The following is a 21,204-nucleotide window of genomic DNA, read 5'->3' as shown; positions in this document are numbered from 1 at the left end:
CAAAAGGAAGAGGGGCCGACCAAGGGCAAGGTGGATGGGTGATATTCTAGAGGTGATGGACCCAACCTTGGGGGAGCTGGGGGTGTTGACGACCGACAGGGGCTGGTCCATGAAGTCACGAAGAGTAGGAAGTGACTGAACGAATAAACAACAAAAATGGCCAAAGGCAGTCCCAGTACTTCTGAAAGGGGCAGGTTGAGAAAGACTGGAACACAAGATTGGACTATAAAACTGGATTAGTACTGTATATTATACTAAGCCAAAGTTAAATAACAGTGCTTTATTTAATAAACTACAATTGATAGAAATTATACAAGACCATAAATCAAAACTAGATAAACCACATTGTGGCAAGCTCTTGTAGAGACTTGATTCTTGTCTTCCATTCTGCAGTTCTATCCAATCCGAGTTTATTAAGTTAGCTATAGTATATTACATGAAACTTACAGAAAACAAGGGGCAAGTTAATAAAGTTCATCTTCACTGGGTTTGTATTTAGCCAAATAAGTGAAGGAACCTCTTTATAATCAATAAATTGCTATTGCCTTCAAGTAATTGGCTATTTAGTTATTTATTTATTCAATTTATATAGCCGCTCATCTCAAATTCATGATTCTGGGCGGCTCACACAGTTAAAACAACAACAAAAGTAAACAAAATACAGATAAAACAACAAAGCATATAAAAAAAGTAAACCAATTAAAACCATAGAACAAAATCAGAAGGAGAGTACAACTCACATAGGACAATCAGTACAGCCATCTAGCAGGCTCCGTGCCACCACCAGATCTCCAAGCACGATGGCAAAACCATGTCTTCAGACCCTTCTGAAAGGCCAGTAAGGTCAGGGCCAATCTAACCTCCAGGGCGATGATGTTCCAATGGGCAGGTTCCATCACAGAAAAGGCTCTCTTCCTGGGTCCTGTCAGATGACACTCCTTATTAGACCAGACCCATAACATGCCTCTTCTGCTGGACCCAATGAGACAGGTAGATGTAACCAGGCAGAGGGAACCATGAGGCTACCATGGCGGCATCATTTAATAACAAAGAGACTTCTTTGTCCAGGCCATAATCTAGATCAGGTTCCCAGATTTAGGAAAGCTTTACCTTTAGCTTGATTTAATGTTTTCCTCACAGCTCTTTTGGAAGGGAAATATAGGAACCCCCCCCCCCTTATGAAATTTGACACTGCCCCTGTGACAGGGTGCTATAGAAACCACAGCCCGTGTTCTTTTATACTGCAGTTCTACAGGGACATCCGCCACCTGCTGCTTACCTCTTTTTAATCTAAATTTCCCGGGCACTCTGGTAATTTTTATCTGCATTATTTGTTAGATAACCAGGATCTCTCTAAAAGTAGCAAACTTTTGCTACATTGTGTGTAAGCTTCACCCACAAATGGTTGCCAGTAGTCATTGATGTTAGGGGTTAACTTCGTTTTGTTTGTTTTACTGAATATATTTTTATTGGTCAATGGCTGAAATAAAGTTTCTGTCTGTCTAGATCAGGTGTCCCTAAATTTTTTGGGCCAGGACACATGCTGTGGGCATCACCTAAATTGGTTGGGAGGTGGTTTGACTGTTCTGAAATTGGTTGCCATGGTAGATATAGCCAGTTAGCAAACACCAATTTACCAGAAAATAAATGTGTAATCTTTGCTATCTCTCCACCCTTCCAAATGCATGCTACCATTCTTAGTTTACCTTTATCTTTTGGGGGGATGGGGAGGGAGACAGGTACCTCCAGGTTTTTATTTTCTAAGCATGATTATCAGGCTCAGGAACATTTTTGTAATTAAAGATAATGCTAAAGTTTGGGCCTTTACTTTGCACCATGGCCGCGTCCCTTTTCTTGTATTGAAAAATCCATGTAACGTTAAAGGTAGGAGGATCAAATAACCATATACATTCCATGGGATCTGATTGCAGGTTCATTGGTGCCCCCATATGCCATGTTGGGGACCTTCTGCAGCATTCATCTAGGGTCTCCTACAACTTGCAAACACTTGACATTATCACTAATTTCTATTTATTCCTACCTGTAAATATCCAAACCATGGATCCTGTGAGATGAGCTCTGAAGGCTGAGGTTTAGCCCCAAACATCTAAAGCAGAAAAGAGTAGGGATAAAACATAAGATGATGTAATTTTGAAGGATCAAATGTCTTCTGTGTTTGAAGCAGGGTTTCTCAACCAGGGTTCCATGGAACCCCAGGGTTCCGCAAGAGGCCACTAGGGGTTCCCTGGGAGATCATGATTTATTTAAAAAATTAATTTCAAATTTGGGCAACTTCACATTAAAGGGGTAAGTTTCATTCTTTATTTTTAGTTTGAGAACACTATTAATGCATATATACAGGCCAACCTATGAAACGAATATAATAATTGTGTAACTTCTGGCCTGTATTTGAGCCTGAATGTGCAGGGGTTTCCTGAAAAATATTTCAAGGGTTCTTCCAGGGTCAAAAGGTTGAGAAAGACTGGTGAAGTATTGGTCTGTCCAGTTATGCAACAGTACAGATATAGATTCAGAGTTCTGTTTGGAAATGCTAGAAGAGAGAGTGCACCCTAGATTATACAGTGGGGCAGCAACAGTTAGCATACATTTTATGGCTGCAAACTGATTCCAAAGGGTGAAACAAATATGGAGTGGGGATGACATAAATGAGCTTGCTTTTTTGTGAAAAGAAAGAGGATTATTTCACATCAGTGAGCATAACGAATAGATGAAAGCTAAATAAGGCACATGGAAATCCAGCAAGTTTATGCATATAAATACATTTGTACGGCTGCACTTGGGTGGAGGAAGAATTCATTTTACTATGGTGGAAGGGGCACTTGAGAATGGGCAGTGTATTTGGCTTGGGGGCTTCAATTCTTTTCTGGTTCCAAATGAGGTGGATGAAATGGCCATTGCCTGCCCATCACAGGGCCATATTTGAACTCCACACTGGAGAGACAGCTGTGGATGCAATTTATAGTAGAGAAAAAAGACAGAGAAGGGGTTAAACATGGCTCCCTCCTTTGCTTCTCTGATATCAGTTGCCTTGTTCCTCACTGGCCTTCCATGCTTTGCTGACACCAGCAAAACTGTCAAGTTACAGCTACTTGAGTTGACTTCTACTAATTTAAAACTAGCTTCATAGTAAAACATGTTTTAGTCATCTTCAACTCCTGCCTTGGGCTTCCCTGCAATTTATACATTGTCAGTGACATCAGTGTGATCTCAATGCTATAGGCCATTCCTCCAGCACATGTACCACTATTTTCAGCAACAAAACCCCAGTCTGCATTTTCTTTTCCAATGAAGTACACATCCAGTCTCCTTTTATTATGCAGGCAGGGTTGACCCCTCAATGCTGTGCATTGTAGAAATGTTGAGGAAAAATGCAGAAGTGGAGATTTGGGGAAGAGATGACCTGAAATTTCCTTCTACCTTTGTTGCTGAACAAGTATTGAGCCTCAGGGTTCTTTTGCAAATCCCAGCCCCTGTTGCATCTCTGCAAGCCTTTGTATGAGGAGGAAGGGGAGAGTGAATGAAATGGCCTGAACAGACAGGCTCAGATATGACCGTTTCCTCGGAGACATCAACAGTGTTGTGCTGCCTGGAGTGCAAATAAAAGGACTCTATAATGCAGGGAAAAAAACCCACAAGTGTTTTTCATTCGCTGCCTTCCACTGCCAGGATCCAGTGTTCAAAAAAGAGACAATTGGCAGAATGGATCCTGTATTGGCCACGCTCTTGTTTTGTGGGGTTTTTTTATTGTATGTTGGCTACGACTTTGACTGTTGGATTGTCCTTTTCAGCTCACAAGGGGGCTCTTGTTGACAGTGAAGAAGAGTCACATCAAGGCATGTGCATAAGCAATCTGACCTACTACAATGTATTCAGATGGAAGTGCAACTAGGAATAGGGTAACCATTCAATGGCACACTTCTTTGGATTTTGAGATGCAATTCTGGGGTTGTGTAAGAAAGTGTGGATCCTAGGAAAAGCAGCACACAAAAAGATGTGTGTTGGGATGTATTAGGAAAATATGCAGATATTGGCCAGAATAAACTTGTCCCTGAATATAAATGAAGCTGGCAAAATACAGGAATGGATCACTCTATTCTTCGCAGCTATTCTTGATGCTGCTAATGTTCAGTTATAAGCAGTCTATTAGTAAAGGAAATAGTGCCAAGGAGAAAGCAACCAGGGGGCTTCTCCCCTTTTTCTTTTTCTTTTCTTTTTCCCCTTCTGCCTTTCCCCTTTCCCTATCTACTAGGCTTCTACTCTCATGTCCATGGTATGAAAATATTTATGGAATTCAGAAGATCAAGATTTTGTAAAAGGCAACCATCCAAGACTCTGTATCTTTGGATCAGGAAAACTTATCCCTTAAGCCTATCAGAATTAGCTTTAATTTTAAAGTAGATGCGGGCAAACTGCCCTCTGGTGAGCCTGCCACTTAATAGCTCATAGAATGGTAGCATTTGGTATCAGTATGCTGTGCAAGGGCTGGCACTTGGATCTAATTGTAATGTGGACTTCCAGCAATGCCCCTAGTGTAATGATGCTCTAGGGTAGTGTTTTCAACCTCAGCAACTTTTAAGATGTGTGGACTTCAACTTCCAGAATTCCCCAGCCAGCAAGAGAATATTTTTTTGTGGGCTTGAGATCCATTCCATTTCACTAGTCAAATAACTGCAGAACAAAGAGAAGATTTTGGCAGATTTGCCCTAAAATGTCACATTGAAATAAATTGTGTGTGAGGGGGAAGCATCACTAGAAGGATTTTGAATGACATTTCATAGAAAATATGAGATTTCAAGTAAAAAGGTAATGAAGGCTGTTCTACCTTTTCCATATAACTTTGTGAAAGTGAATTTCCAGTAGTCTGTACAAACAAGGCCAGATATTGAATTAGGTTTAGCATTTCACCAAGGCTGGTTTAGCAAATTCAGTCTAGAACTCGATGAAATGTGCTATCATATGTAAGTTCATATATCCTGTTAACATTTTAATCTATGTATTAGATTTCTGTAAGAGAAAGAGTATCATTAAAACATGTTTTATTCCAATATTCTTTCGCTTCCTTGTATGTGTGTTGTTCATTTTTTAAAAAGTATTTTGAGTTCTGTGGCTCACTTGAAAATGTTGCATTGTGAAAAATTCAAATAGCAGCTGTGCTTAGCTCCCAGTTGTAGGCTGGATTTTTTTAGGAGAGGGGGCAGGATAAGATAGCACTGGTAGATCCTGCAGGGATGTCAATACTAGCAATGAATCCTAGATATGTAATTAATCAGTGATCAGATAAAGACACTTTAAACATCCTTTTATATATGTTATGGGAGTGCTACCTCTGAAACCAGACTCCTCAGCCAAGCCCTTGCTCAGAATAAGCTCTGATCAGGAAAGATAAATGTCCTAATCAGAGGTACATATTGACTGATATTTGAACCCAAAGTATAATTAAGCATTCCACTAGAAATTGAGAGTACCAATAGGTACCATATTTGGTTTTTCCCAGATCCCGCATTATAAGTTTCATCTGAACTCTGAGGCATAGGAAAGAGAAAATGGTAAGGAAAATTCTAGAACTGAGACAACCACAGCTGTTAGCCACATATTGGGCAGAACTGTCTTGTGTACATTCTCCTGTTGCTTTTATCTTTCAAATAACTTTACTGTATTAGCTTTACATTCTGTATTCCTAGCTTTGTGGATCCACTTGTACAATATATGGTGAACCTGGTATCTTTTCTACTGATCAAGCAAAACACAGTAGAGTCAGGAGTTAATTTTTCTGGTGCTTACCTTATTGAAGCCTCTAGAACAGTGTTTCTCAACCTTGGCAACTTGAAGACATGTGGACTTCAACTCCAAGAATTCTCTATGAATTCTGAAGTATGCTGGCTGGGGAATTCTGGGAGTTGAATTCCACACATCTTCAAGTTGCCAAGGTTGAGAAACACTGCTCTAGAAGAACTATCTCCAAAGTTTGCAAACATTACAACACACCCAAGCAGGTCAAAGTAATCAGGCAACAATACTGGATCACAGGCTCACTTAATCAGTCAGAAACTCAATACACTAAAGATCCTGGGTTTCTTTTGTTTCAGCCTTGATAGGTTAGAATCCCAGTGACTCTTGAATCAGTTCTTTGATTCTCACTATTCTTCTTACCCAGCTTACACAGCTGGGATACAGGATGAAAAGATAAATGTTTGTAACCTTAGAGGGGGTGAAGAGTCACTAAATTTGTTTATACTTGTGATGAAGGTTGGAAATCACCTCTTTATGTATTTTTTTCTTATGATATTCCTACTTTTCTCTTTCTTCTCTCTCTCTTTTCTTACACTTTTTACTTCATTCTATTCTCTTCAAGTTTAGTTTGTATTAGATTTTACTATTATAATCAAACTTCTTAAATATTGTACAAACATACATACGGTCCTTCCTTTTCCTCCCTTAGGTGTTTGTGAAGGCCCACTTTGACTATGATCCAATCACTGACAACCTCATTCCATGCAAGGAAGCTGGACTGAAATTTGTAGCTGGAGATCTTCTTCAGATTGTCAACCAGGATGATCCCAACTGGTGGCAGGTATCAGCCTTGTGTCTGTTCAATGAACCATGTGTAATATCGGGACTTGATGTAAGGTTCAGCAACGACAAAACTCAGGAAGAACTCCTTATAGCTCTGCCACTAGGCAGAACGAGGCAATTGACTAATGTAGCAGATGCTTAGAGAGAGTAGTTACAGCTTCCCAGTTATTCTTCCAGAACCCTCAGCCATGCCAATATCTTAGAGTACAGGACTGTTTGTCCTCCTCCTGTAAACTAGCATACTATTTTTAGGTGTAATGGAGGCTCCTGTCCAGTTGCTAGTTTATGTAGTATCTGTACCTGGAATGCAAATGGAGATAGGAAACAACACATATTGTTTCAGGCAGCAAAATGTTTTGGGATCTCCCTGCTTATAACTGTTTACTAAAAGCTCAGCACTAAAGTTAATAGGCTGCAATTCAAAGGAGCATAATCACAGACTCCTTGTACTAACATCTTTCTGTAGTTGTATCAGGATTGGTGTTTCAATCCATCTTGTTAGTGACAGAGCATTTTTAGTAGTACAAGTGGAACAAATTCACAGTAAATGGGAATCTGGATGGAATAGGATAGAACCAATAATCTCCCCATCCCCAACCCATTCTCACTTGGTTAAACCCCTGTGGTCTCCACCATCTCCCATTTCTTGTGGTCAGGTGATAAAATTCCTACCAATTGTCTTTCCTTCAGGCTCCCCCTCTTACATGTTAAGAAATTTTTCCCTGCTCATAGCATCATTTGAATTATTTAAATTTGGTGACTGTGGTTAGAAGTGTGTTCCAGCTTCTGCAGAGCTATTTATTGTGTGTTTAGAAATATGTGATTTTGCTCAAATTTACTCTATTCTGGACTGTTATAATAGAAGAGGTTAGTCAGAAGGCAATAGAATATAATATTAAAATTAAAATGGAGCAAAATATAAGATGCTGCTGCCATTAAAAGCAGGGCTCGAGTGGGGAAAAGATGTTCACATCAATACTTTTAACAGAGTTTGCTAAATGAGAGATTGTACTTTTTGTTAAAAATGATCCCCAAAAGCTTTCCATACCACTATTGAAATCAAGTTTGTATTAGGGTTGGGTTGAATATTACCTTACCTGTGCATATATTTTGTTTGATTCTTAAGACAGAGAGAATAAATTGAGACCCCTAAAAGGAATATAAATCTGATATATTTTGAGACTGATGCATGTTGAATTCTGCCTACCTCTTGGTGGCAATTGTTTGTTTTAATATTTAGGGTATCTGCTATTGCAGTGAGACCACTCTGTTCCCATTAGACCAGCCCATTATTCTTTCTTTCCATGTGACCTAGATGCAGTGTGAAAATAAAGTTGTGGATTCATACAGCTGGGCACGAATTAGAAATTCTCTTCCAAATTTATAAGCATAGAAGGAGACAGCATGCCTTGCTATGACCGTAGCCCCACTCTTGAAAAAGTCCCAGAGGAGCAGTTTCTTTTTGATGTATTTCTTTGGAATTTAATGGAAACATGGGGAGCCAACACAAATCATTGGAGGGAGAACTGTGCAGGGAAAGATAGGCCACCTTGTAACTTAATAAGTCCAAGCACACCATGCTCACCCTTGAGAATTTTACCAAAGTTTTTCTTAGCTGGTGAAGGAGTTTCTAAAGCAAATTCTCCTTCATCAAACTAAATGAGAACTGGTAGGAAGAAAATGCAAGAATTTCTCTGCCTGGCACTATCTGTTTACACGGAGGAAATGCCCTGTTCAGGACCCTACTTGACTTCTATTCCAGATGTTCAAACCATCCTTTGTTATTGCAGGCCTGCCATGTGGAAGGTGGCAGCGCAGGGCTGATCCCAAGCCAGCTGTTGGAAGAGAAGCGCAAGGCCTTTGTGAAGCGTGACCTTGAAGTCACCCCATCATCAGGTAAAAGGCACAGATCATGTAAGCAGCAGAATTGGAACAACTCAGGGAACATGGAAAACAAGATTCTCAATAATGTTGACAAGAGCAATAGAAAATTAGTGCCACCCAACCATATTCAGAGATCAGGCTGCAAGCATCTGTGAACATCAAAGCATAAAGAACATAAGAGAGCCTTGCTGGCTCAGGCCTAAGGCCTGTTTTATCCTGTGACCAAGCAGATGCATCCTGGAAACTCACAAGCAGCATATGAAGGTGATAGCATCTTCTGCTGCTGCTGTCCAGTAATTGGGATACAAGGCATACTACATTTCCTTCTGGTCTGGAAATTGTATAGAGCTATCAGGATCAGGAGCCATTAATACATTTCTCCTCGTGATTTTTTCATAACTTCTTTCAAAATTGTCTAAAGAAGTGGTGACTATCACCATATCTGGCAATGCATTGCATAGTTTAACTGATGCATTTCATTAAAAAGTACTGTATTTATCTGAAAGAAAGACTGGTATTTTCCCCACATAACTTTCTCCCACTCAGTGAGCTTCATGTTCAGTGGACTTGAACTTGGATCTCCATGGACCAAATCCAACATTTTAATGTTTATGCAAAAGTGTTGCAGTTTCTTCTCTCTGAACTCTCTTTTGGGGAAGACTTTGGGAAGAATTCAGGGTTATCTCTCTCTTAGGTAATATGAGGGTTGAATAAAAAGTAATGCCTCCAATATTATAGATTTTAAATTTTGTATTTATATATTGTTTGTTGGTTAGTTTTCTTTGTTTTTTTTCTTCTTTTTTAATTTATTGTGTGTTTATGTTGCATGCCACCCAGACTCACACAGCCTTTTAAGTCTTGAAATAAATATAAATAAATAAAGTCGCCAATAAATAGCAGTACAGATGTGCTAGAAGCTTTAGTCTAACATGGTTTTTAGCACCTGTTCTTTCACTTGTTGCTGGCAGAAAAGGCGCTATTACTGTGGTTCATGAAATGGAAATCTGGGGTGAATACCTGTCAGTGCACTTTAAGCAACATGTTGGGATTGAATTTTTGACTGCTGAAGAACTTCCTCCATCTGGGCCCAAAAATATAAAAATAGTGAACTGGGAATAGCTGATTTGATGAAGTACAACTGAATGAAGGAATGAAGTACAACTGAAGAGTTTTACATGAGAAAGGTTGATGAAATAATTAAGGACAATGAGGGGAAATTGCCATCAAGCTTAGCATTTTGCAGGAATGTGTGAGACTCATTATTGATGTTCTTCAGTATCAGACAGTTGATGCAAAATGGGTTCCTCACATGCTGACAGGGGAGATGACAGCTTCAAGAATTGAAATTTATAGCAATTGTTGTTGTCACGCTGTGAGAATGAAGGTGAGGAATTTCTTCACAGCATTGTGACAGCAACAAAATAATCATAGGTTCATGATTATGATCCAGACGTGAAGTGTCAGTCCATAGAATATCATCATAAAGATTTACCGGGGGTGGGGGGTGAATGGGTGGGAGACAGGCTTTAGCAGGAAAGCTCATCCTTACAGATTTTGGGGACACAGATGGTGTTATTCACATGGATTTCCTTGAACATGGCAACACTATCAACTCAGAGCATTACACTGCAACACTCAGAATTTTGAAAGAACGATTAAACAGAGTTCAGAAGGACAAGAAGGAAATGTTGCTGCAACATGACAACTCTCTTACGAACCATACAAGAGGCAATTGCAAAATTAGATCTCACTGTCTTACCTCACCCACTATACAGTCCAGTCTTGCGACTTCCACCTTTTCCCAAAATTGAAGGAATACCTTTATGGGCATCTGATTGACCCAAATGAAGAAGTGGAAACGATTGTCTGGACCTGGTTGAAGGGACAAAGCATGGAGGTTTTTATGACAGCCTTAAGAACATGTCCATTGTTGGCAAAGATGTCTAGTGAATGGTGGTGATTATGTGGAGAAGTAAATACAGGTAACAAAAGAAGTAATGTCAAGAATTATCTTCATTTTTCATTTATTAAAATATTTTTATTTAAAGTTATGAAGGTGGAGGTATTTTCATTCAACCCTGGCATGGTAGTTACTTTTATTGGTCTTGAGTCTTCCCTTTTTTCCTTCTTCTTCTAATAATTTTCTTTGTCCCGACTGGTTTCTGGTTCAGTTTTGTGAATCTGTAGCATAGTTAGATAATTCTCCATTCTGGATTTCTAACAATTTTAAGGGATGGGATACGTTTCAAGATGTAAATATTTTACTTATTTCAAAGTATGGTAAATCACTGTTGGTGGTCCATTTGTTCATTTTCTGATGGGATCATGGATTTTTTCTGAGGTCCTGCACCTGACATTGAATCAGCCTTCAAACTTACAGTACCAGTGAACTGATGCTACCTTGATTCTGTCAGTCCAACTGGATTTGTCCCTAGAGCATAGTGTCCTGACTCATGACACATAGTACCTGTTAGATCACACCAAAGACACTTTTAGTTCGACATTCTGCTTCAGTGTTCCAGACTCAGCTAAGCCTGTATGATCTTAAGGGCTCACTACTGCCGGTCAGTATCACACCATGTTGAAATTACTTAAAGTTGTCATTATCTGTTTTATCCTATCTTCCCCCACAAAAACCCAGATAGTATTTGTTTACTATACAATTACTATAATTAGGCCATTATTTTTTTTACAGGACTTTAAAAATTAATTATTTCCTAGAGCTACCTCATTCGGGAATATTCTGGTCCTTCTTCCAGCCCACTGAATTTGCTTCACGGTTTCCTTTCTTCTTTCTGGCAGGTGCCTTGTGTGGAAGCCTTAGTGGGAAGAAGAAGAAAAGGATGATGTATTTGACCACCAAAAATGCAGGCAAGTGAACTTTGTGGTTCTCATCTTTTCTAACTAATGCCAGAAGCAAATATACAGTAGTTGTAAGAATCCCTGAGAAACCACTGTATTCTGTAATCTTCTCCATCCCAGCATGTTGTTAACCAGTGTGATATTTTGAATGAAAGAAAGGTAAGAAGAGGAAAAGTTCTCTTTCTTTGCTATCTATCTATCTATCTATCTATCTATCTATCTATCTATCTATCTATCTATCTATCTATCTATTTAGAAACTTATATGGCCACCTATCTTATACAAGATAATCCTAGGTAATATTAAATAAAAACAGAATAACTACAACAAACTAACCTCACGACTATCCTAGCCCAGAGCCTAGGTGAAGAGCAAGGTCTTCGCAGCCCTCTGAAAGGCTAATAGGGTGGGAGCCCTCCAAATCTCAGAGGGGAGACTGTCCCAGAGGGTTGGGGCAGCCACAGAAAAGGTCCCGCCAGATGACAACATTTAAGCAAGAGGAACTGAAGCTTGCCTACTCTGTCTGACCTGGTGGGATGGGCAGATACCCTCAGGGAGAGGTGGTCCTCCAAATAACCTGGTCCCAAGCCATTTAGGGCTTTAAATGTTTTTGTAGAGACTCTTCAGAAGAATGATGTGTTTAGAATTTATTATTCTACTTCCCCTAGTTCATGTTTGCTTGCAGAACTGTGAATTTATAGTAGTTAATTTGGGAGCTGAGGAGGTCTGGAGAAGATGGCATTCCTAGTAAATACGACTGTTGGATTTTGAGAGTTGGAATAGAAGGGTTTGATTTGGCAAATGGTAACTTAGCAAGTTGCCTCCATTCTGAGGAATCAGACTGTTTCAAAAAAGCATCTCATATATTTTTCATATATGAAAAATAAGATACCAAAAAAAAAGTCAAACCTATTTTGGAAATTTCTTCAAATCTATCCAAACATTTTTCTTTGGAAAAACTTCCAAGAGTAGATTCACACAGCACAGCCCAAAGAAATAAACACTGTAGTTCCTGATCAGCCTCAAAAGGTCACGGGGGCTCCACAGTACAGCTAACAGTGATTTATTTGCTCTTTATTGCAGAGTTTGATCGACACGAGCTGCTGATCTACGAAGAAGTAGCTCGAATGCCCCCTTTCCGCAGGAAAACTTTGGTGCTCATCGGTGCCCAGGGGGTAGGACGGCGCAGTATTAAGAACAAGCTTATCGTGTCTGACCAGTCTCAGTATGGAACCACCATCCCATGTGAGTCATGGCCATGGTGGCGTATGGAATGGAGTGCTTTTGGGGCAGATTTTTTTTCAGCGGATTCCTTTGTACTCTTCTGCTATACTTTGGTAGCATTGCATAGTTGAAGAGTTGGGCAAGGAGAGTTCAGAGGTTGTTGGAGATGGGCAGCCCATGATTTTTGCCCACCAACAGGAGACTCCTTCCACTTGAGGAACAGAAGTTATCTGGAGTCAAACCTTACTTAAATACTGACAGTGAGACAAATGTCCTTCATTACACTTGAATATATGGGGCTCAGGGCAGCCATATAGCACACAGGTCTGGGTTTCACATGCTCGTCCCTGCTTGCAATTCTCTGGTCTCAAGTGACTAATTCACCTTCCTCGGGAATAGCATCAGTCACGTTTTACACATGCTTGTGTTTTCATGGAAGCCTTTTCATATGCAGTTCCTTGGTGGGAAATGCTAAGCAATGCTGAGGTCCTTTTTAGTGGAAAATATTTTGATTTCACAGAGAGGCAGATTGAGAAGGAATTATGTTCCTGAAGCGACCCGTGGAGCCCTGGAGGCCATAGCAAAAGGGTGGATTTACTCTAGGTTCTCAGTTCTCTTCCTTGAATGAATTGCTTACAATAAGTTCTTATGAAGTTCTGCTGCAAAGACGTATTTGAGGGCCAGTTTAGTACTGTATAGCAGTTAGTAGATTGGATTTAGATGGGAGAGATTAGGTTCAAGTCCCAATTCAAACATGGAACTCCTTGGGTGACTTTCAGCCAATTCCTTTCTCTCAGCCTAACCTTTCTCACAGGGCTGTTGTGGAGATAAAATGTGGAGAGATCCCCTGTAAGCTGTATTGAACTCTCAGAGAAAAGGCAGGATAATCACATCACTTGATTTTCTGCTATTTGCCCTTTGATTACTCAGCAGTGAGAATTTGCTAAATTAATGCTGGCTCTAACTTTTAGCCCAGTTTTTGCCATTCTTCCACAGCAGAAGAAAAAACAAATTACAAAGCCTTAAATGTTTTGTTTTGTTTTTTACTGATGTAGTCAGTCCCCTGCCCAATTGCTTCATCTGCCTTGCTTAATTTAACAGTTATGCAATGTGAACTGTGCTTTTGAAAATGCTGTGCTAGCCTGTTTAAGCCCTGGGGAGGACAGGGAGAGCACTTTCAAAGTGCTTTAAGAGTGTGCATCACACCCTTTGTGGGCTAGTTTGATGGACGCTTGAAAGCACGTCCCCTCCTCTTTTAAGGATGCCATGCCATGAGAGATTGCAAGGCATTTTTTTTAATTGGGTGGAGGCAGTTTCTCCAGCCACATTGTGATGTTAAGCAAGGTAAGAGTAGTTAGATCCCCTCACCCTGGCTTTTATTCTCCCCTTTGGAAGCTACAGAGAAGTGTTTCTTATTTTGAAAGGACATAAAACTGCTAAAATGGAAGGGGGATAATTGTCATCCCAATTTTATCATGAAATTATTTCACTCAGAAAATTGTGTGAAGGCAACATGAGGGAAAGAAGGTGTCACCAAAAGTCTGGTGAGGCTGCATGAGTAACCCAAGAAGGAATACACCAAGAAATAAGAGAAGAAAGATAAGGAATATTACATCATAGGGCTCTCGAGACTAAACCCCAAAGTTTATACTAGGTTCTTATTCTTATGGGGACCCGGTGAAGGATCTGCAGTACGTAGAGATATGGAGAAACAAAAGAAGGTCCAGGACCATGCAAAGAGCATTCTTCTGGACCTGGATCAAGGGGGAGGACTATGTACCTGTTCTGAATTTCCGTCATGGCTAGGAGATAGAGATCATCTCTGTTTTCAAAATCAGAAAATGAGAACCACTGGACTCTAAAGTGGTGCCTGCTGCTGTTTCATGAAATCACCAAAGATTGTGGCATCATGAAATTATGTCTACTTTAAAAAAGTGTTTTCGTAGGGGCATATCTGGCCATGATAGTGTCTGAGGTCTAAAAAGATTGCCAAACTCTGTTCTAATTGAACCCAGTTTCTTAATCTGATAGATACTTCACGGAGGCCCAAGGACCATGAAAAAACTGGACAAGTGTATAGCTTTGTGACTAGAAGTGAGATGGACAGAGACATCAAAGCAGGCCGCTATCTGGAACATGGCGAATATGAGGGGAATCTCTATGGAACCAAGATTGACTCTATCCATGAGGTGGTTGAGTCAGGCAAAATGTGTATCCTGGATGTTAACCCACAGGTAAGCAGACTTTCCCATTGTCCACTGGTTACTTAGGTAGAGATTTGTGTATTTACAGGGTTTGGGACACTTTGGGTTGCTGTAATTTTTAGAAATCTAAGTATATGTGTATGAATTCTCAATATGCTGGTTTATCCAATTGTAATAATCCTAACTAACTATGACAGAGAAACGGGAATCCCCCAAATTCAGTTTTCTCTCTTATTGTTGAAATGTTGCCATTTGTTCTGCCTCATGTCCATATCACTTTGCAAATGGCATTTCCACACATTTTTCTCCTAACATACATGGAGAAACTAACAATTTAGCATATTAGACAAATGCAGATGTTCACTAGGTCACTGTCAAGCTTGTTTGTTTGTATGAACTCAAGGTACTGTATTAGTATTATGCTAACCCAGAAAATGGAATAATTCTGCAACCAAGTTAAATACCAGGCTAAATGTATGACTACAGAAAGAGTGAATGGCATCTCTGTTTTTGGATAGTACCTAGCATGCTACTGGTGTGGAAAGACAGGTATCTGTAATGGCAGTCATTCTCTTTGTTGGATATTTGGATAGGCTGTGAAGGTGTTGAGGACAGCTGAGTTCGTCCCGTATGTGGTGTTCATTGAAGCACCAGATTTCGAGACTTTACGAGCTATGAACAAAGCAGCTTTGGAAAGTGGTGTGGCTACTAAACAGCTCACGGTGAGTCTCCATGGGGAGGTTTCAGAGTCATGGAAATAAGAAATGACAGGTTGGGAATGGAGCTAACTATCCATGCCAAATACTATAACCCTATCAGAACCAAAATCTGACCACCTAGAGTAAGCTGGAGAATATATTATGGAGAATATATTATTGAACTGAGATTATAATTAAGTGACCTATAACAGGGGTGGGTTTACCTTTTGTTGGCCCAGAAGCCACACTTAACATTATTTGGAAGGCTGAAAGCTTCAGTGGGTGGAGTAATGGTGCAAAGTGATTGAGGCTATGTTATGCACATGAATGGAGTCAGCATTTTATTTTTATCCCTTAGTTTGGGGAAGGGGTTTCTTTTTGTGTGTATGTATATTAAATCCTACCAGTGGTTGGAAAGGGATGGGCTAAAAGGCAGCACTGAGGCACTGGTCATAGCAGCACAAGAACAGGCACTAAGCAGCAGATCCATAGAAGCAGGAGTCTAACACACTAGACAGGACCCGAGGTGCAGACTGTGCAGAGAGGCCTCAGAGACAGTCCAACACATAGTGGCAGCGTGTAAGATGCAGGCAGGAACAGCATATACTGAACAGCACAAGCAAGTAGCTGGCATTGTGTACAGGCACATCTGCACAATGTATGGGCTAGACCCTCCCAAGTCCAGATGGGAGATTCCACAGAAGGTAATAGAGAATAACAGGGCTAAGATCATGTGGGACTTCCAGATCCAGACGGACAGGCAGGTACTGGCTAATCAACCAGACATTGTGGGAGTAGAGAAGGACCAGAAGACAGCGGTGGTGATAGATGTAGCAGTGCCAAGTAATAGCAATATCAGGAGGAAGGAGAATGAGAAACTGGAGAAGTACCAGGGCCTGAAAGAGGAACTAGAGAGAATGTGGAAAGTGAAGGTCAAAGTGGCCCCAGTGGTGGTGGGAGCACTCGGGGCTGTGACTCCCAAGCTGGGAGAGTGGCTCCAACAGATCCCATGAGCAACATCAGAGCTCTCTGTCCAGAAGAGTGCAGTACTAGGAACAGCTAAGATACTACACAGAACCCTCAAACTCCCAGGCCTTTGGTAGAGGACCCGAGCTTGAGGAAGACACATACCACCCATAAGGGTGAGAAGGGAATTTTTTATAGTGTATTTTAGGGATGGTGCTACAGTTTTTGTGTGTTTTCACTTCAGAGTGGTGTGAAACCTACTTGAAGAACTTCACTTGTTGCCTTCCTTTGATTTATGGCCTGCTCTGCTTTTTTCATATTTAACCAGGATGCTGACCTGAAGCGGACAGTAGATGAGAGCTGCCGAATCCAGCGAGGCTATGGTCATTACTTTGACCTCTGCTTAGTCAACGATAATATGGAGCGGACATTCCAGCAACTTCAGGAGGCCTTGCAGAAGCTGTATGGTGAACCACAGTGGGTTCCTGTCAGCTGGGTTTACTAGAAGGGAGCTCCCACTCCTGTCCATAGCCTCAGAGCCTTGGTTTTCTCCATCTTCTACTGTCTCCATTTTGCCAAGGGACCTAGATTTCTTATCTGCCCATGTCCCTTTTCAACCATCAAGCTTACCCAGGTGTCTAGGCTGTGTAGATTAAACTCAGTTGGCTTCACTCTATTCTAAAGAGAAGGTGTTTCCTCATTCCATTTCAGAACACCTTCAGCCTGCCAGGAATTCTTTTTACTGCCATAAGTGAATGGATGTCCCTCATCCCCTCCTTTTTTTTTTTACAGTAAGTTATTTAATTATGAATTCAAAGTGGTGGACACAGAATTGGAGGAGGAGAAGAGCAGAGCTACAAAATACCCACAATGCCTTGCTTTGCTACTCCTGATCCTCTCTGTTCATAACTCATCCATTGTGAGATGAGAAGGATATTTCTCCAGTCACAGCTATCTCACTGCCAAACCCCCTGTTTTTCTAGATGGACCACAATTCTGATATTGCCAAAAGAACTGTCAGCCTGAGATGATTGGATGTCTTGCTCACTGAGATTGTTGAATCAGGGCAGAATGCCTTGCCCCACTATAAGCCTGGTCTGCAATACTGTTGCAAGATTTAAATGGGGTTTATGGATATATCCATAAAAGTTTTATAGTGGAAAATTATGACTGATTGGTCTTTTGGTAGGAACTTTGGTTTGGAACCTAATGCCTTGGAGACACTAGGGCAGTGACACAAGTACAGTGATAACAAGCAAGTCCTCTGTCTCAGTTTTGCTATCTGTAAAATGGGGCTAAGTATAATGGTGATTATGTTTACACTCTGTGGTATTATTTGTGAAGCTGGAACCCCTCATTGCAAAGAATTGCTTTGGCATATTCAGAGTGCAGACCTCTTGCCTGAAATTCTTGGAGAGCTATTCCAAGTCATAATGCTGTAGACAAGGTGGATCAGTGGCCCAGCCAAATCAGACAGCTTCATATAAAATTTTCTATATTCAGCTGCGGCTTGTTCCTCATCCTACCAGACTTCAAGAAACTGATGTATTAATAGGAAAGATACTTGGCTGTCAGGGAAAACAACAGAAACTCTTTCAGGTTTCCCCAATCAGGTTATGGACTTCATCTTCCAGAATTCTCAGTCGTCATGCTGACTGGAAAATTTTTGGAGTTGAAATCTATACATCAGGAAGATGCACAAGTTGGTAAAGATTGACTTGTACTAATCATTGATCCAAATTGCTGCTGCTTCACCTTCATTGTAATACATGCTGATGCATACCATAAATCTCTTCCCCACTGTTTCTATGTCCATTCAGTACAGGCTTCTCAACCTATACCATCCACATGTGTGAACTTCAGAATTCCCCAGGCAGCACAGCCATTACTAAGAATTCCTCATGTTGAGGAAGGCTGATTCAGTTCCTTGGTTGTGCCAACCTTGCCTTCAATGGGATTCTGTTGGGTTGGAGTTCTCTCCATCTTGGCTTTTGCCGTAGTGCTAGGTTCAGTGCTTCTTGGTTTTAGGGTTCCTGACAGAACAACTACCACTACCTCACATACTATGGCAGCTGTTAAATGGTGGCAGAAGCCTCTGCGGAGCACGGGTAGAACCTCGGGCTCAGCTTTCCACTGCCAGTTCCAGAAGGGCATTTCTAGCAATCCTGTAGTATGCACTTATTTCTTTATTTCCTCCTGTCCTCATTCTGATTTTTCCACATCTTAAATGATGCTTGGAAAGATGCAGAGTCTGGCTTTAATTGGTTGGAACAGGAACAGGGCAGTGTGAAGGGAAGAGATTAACAGCCCTGATGGATCTAGCCAAAGGCCTATCTAGTCCAGGATTCTGTATCACACAGTGACCAACCACGTGCTCCTCAGGAGACACACAAGTGATCACCCTTTTCCAGTGTTCTCTAGCAACTGATCCCTAGGGTTGACTGCCTTTTTATTCTGGAGGAAGCATGAATTTGTCTTGTCCTCTCTTAAAACCATTAACTTGTGGCCATACCATCTTGGATGGCTGCGCATTCTGTAATTTAACTAGGCTTTGTGTAAAAGCATGTCCTTGTATTGGTTCTGAATCTCCCCCACATTCAGCTTCACAATGGAAAGACTTCCCTTTTCAGCTGGAAAAATAGACTATACATGGGTGACTTGCTCACTGCATACCCTGCCATCTCTGGGGTTTTAGGGACCTTGTTAGCTGTTCCTTTCTTGTAACCAGAGTGATTACTTCAACAGATATTTGTAAAGCAATAACTCCATCTGCTGGTAATCAAGTGTGTGGGCATACCAATTTAGTGTCCTACAAGCACTGTTCAGGGAAGGTGAAATCCACTCGAGTATTGTGGGACCAGCAATGCATAAAGGCAGCTTTATATTTAAGTATTGGCTGTAGCTCAATATTTTTTTCTTTTTTTGGAAGTATTCCCATATGCCACTAAACATACACACAAGAAAGGGGTAATGCTGGGGACAGTGGGAGGTGGGTGTAATTGAATGTTTTGTTATTGGCCAAGACTAGCAGGCTGTCTATTTTGTCACTATCGAAGCCCACCTTCACATAAGCAATCATTTTATGATGTAGCCACAATATATTCTAGATCTGCTCATTAGCATCCAAAGATTGGGGACCATTATTCTAATCCACGTTTTCTTCCCTATTTGCTTTGTAAGGAAAGCATGGTCCAAAAAAAAAAAAAACCCCACCAAAATTTCTCAGATTTATCCTATTTTCGCTCCTTATTGTTACTACAACAAAGAAGTGAGAAAAAATTCCTACAGCTCAGCCTCAACCTCCACATGTTGAGTGTGATTAGCTGGGCTTTACTCTGTGATCAGCCCCACTGCATAGTAGATTTAAAGTGATCTACTGAGGTGGCCCTATGAAGTGGACTAGATGAAGGGAGCTGTTGGTGTCTAAATGGAGCATCCATTTTTTGAAGATGGGCCTAGCAGGATGGAAGCTTTGGCTTTCATGTCAGGCAGCAAAATGGCCCTACACCAATCCTGTTTTACTCTTCATTCCCTTAATTTAATTTGTCATCATCTGTGCTTAAGCCCTTTGCATTCCCTCAGTTTTGATCCTTCCATGTGTATGTCCTTAAACAACCCAAATGTAACATTTATCTGGCTTTTTAAGTCTTGCTTCCAGCATTATCTGTCTCAGTAATTACAAGGGCTAGAATTTTTTTTGTTTCTTTCTATATTAGTCATAAAAACACATGTGTAATATACATGATCAAATTAGAGATCCACAGAACAATACACTTTGTTAGTATTTTAGTGACTATTTAGGCACTTCCCTTTCTCTGTGCATTTATATGTCACCAGTGAACAGCATTAACATTTCTAAAATTTTTGCTTATATATATATATACGCGTATTTAAAACTGTATATACTGTGAAATAGAATTGGAACTGTCATTTCCATGTCTTCCTCCTCTTCTTCTTCCTTTAATTTCTCTTTTTTTTTCTATCTCACTGTTATAGTCCCCTTGAAAAAAATCTGGTGTGTCTTTAAAACCAGAACCATTATTTAAAAGGTAAATAGTTAAGCGTCCATTTACTGTCTGTGCTAGGTAAGTTTTCTCAAAAGTGTTGTTACTTCAATTAGCACCGTGTACTTGCAAATGATGATTTATGTCTTATTTTTAAAAAATCATATGTCTTAAAGACTTGGCTTGGCAGACTGTCCTCTTCTTTATAAGTGTTTCTTTCCTCTTGATGCTAGGCAAAATGTATCCTTTGTAGATAGCCAAAAGAGAAATTATCCAAGTTTTCCTACTTTGAATTACGTTTTATTATAATTGCATATTTATTTTTAAACAAGAGTGATTCACTCAATATAGGAGTGTTTCAAGTTTATTGTGCAGTAACTACCAATCACTTGAAGAACCTGATCTGAACTTTCAGTGCAAATACTTGATCTCAGCTACACAACTCTCACCCTATATAGTAGTTGATCCTGTGTTGGTTCAGGTATCCTGGAAGTTATTCAGATCTGTGTTGAGTTTTTCAGGGCACTGAGCTTTGGAGAGGAGATGATTTGCGGTTGCCTTTCTCCTACCAAGGTTCCTTCTTCTGCACTTCTGCAAATGCTCACATTAGAGCTTGGTTTGCCAGCCCTTGTTTTTAAAAGGTGTGTTGCCTGCTATGCTTGTATCTGTTTGGTGGCTGTTTTTACCCCAGGTGCATTACAAAATGGCAGTGGCAGTCACGGGGGCTGCTGCAGGAGACAGTGAGCTGGGGAGCACCAAATACTCTAC

At 40.5% G+C, this 21,204-nt stretch overlaps 1 protein-coding gene across 1 annotated transcript in view; it reads left to right on the top strand.

Moving 5' to 3' along the window:
• The window catches only part of MPP2 (MAGUK p55 scaffold protein 2), a 56,657-nt gene extending 36,046 nt beyond the window's left edge, over nt 1–20,611 (top strand). The window contains exons 6-12 of the mRNA XM_063300863.1: nt 6,461–6,592; nt 8,385–8,490; nt 11,281–11,349; nt 12,424–12,585; nt 14,596–14,798; nt 15,362–15,490; nt 16,761–20,611. Coding sequence (XP_063156933.1) covers nt 6,461–6,592; nt 8,385–8,490; nt 11,281–11,349; nt 12,424–12,585; nt 14,596–14,798; nt 15,362–15,490; nt 16,761–16,937 — 978 coding nt within the window. The 3' untranslated portion in view covers nt 16,938–20,611. The remainder of the gene's footprint in view (nt 1–6,460; nt 6,593–8,384; nt 8,491–11,280; nt 11,350–12,423; nt 12,586–14,595; nt 14,799–15,361; nt 15,491–16,760) is intronic.
• Nucleotides 20,612–21,204: the final 593 nt, after the last annotated feature.

Source organism: Candoia aspera, chromosome 4 (genome assembly GCF_035149785.1).
Source record: "Candoia aspera isolate rCanAsp1 chromosome 4, rCanAsp1.hap2, whole genome shotgun sequence".
Lineage (NCBI taxonomy): Eukaryota > Metazoa > Chordata > Lepidosauria > Squamata > Boidae > Candoia > Candoia aspera.
Note: the sequence above shows the minus strand (reverse complement) of the source record. Positions and strands in the feature narration are given on the sequence as shown.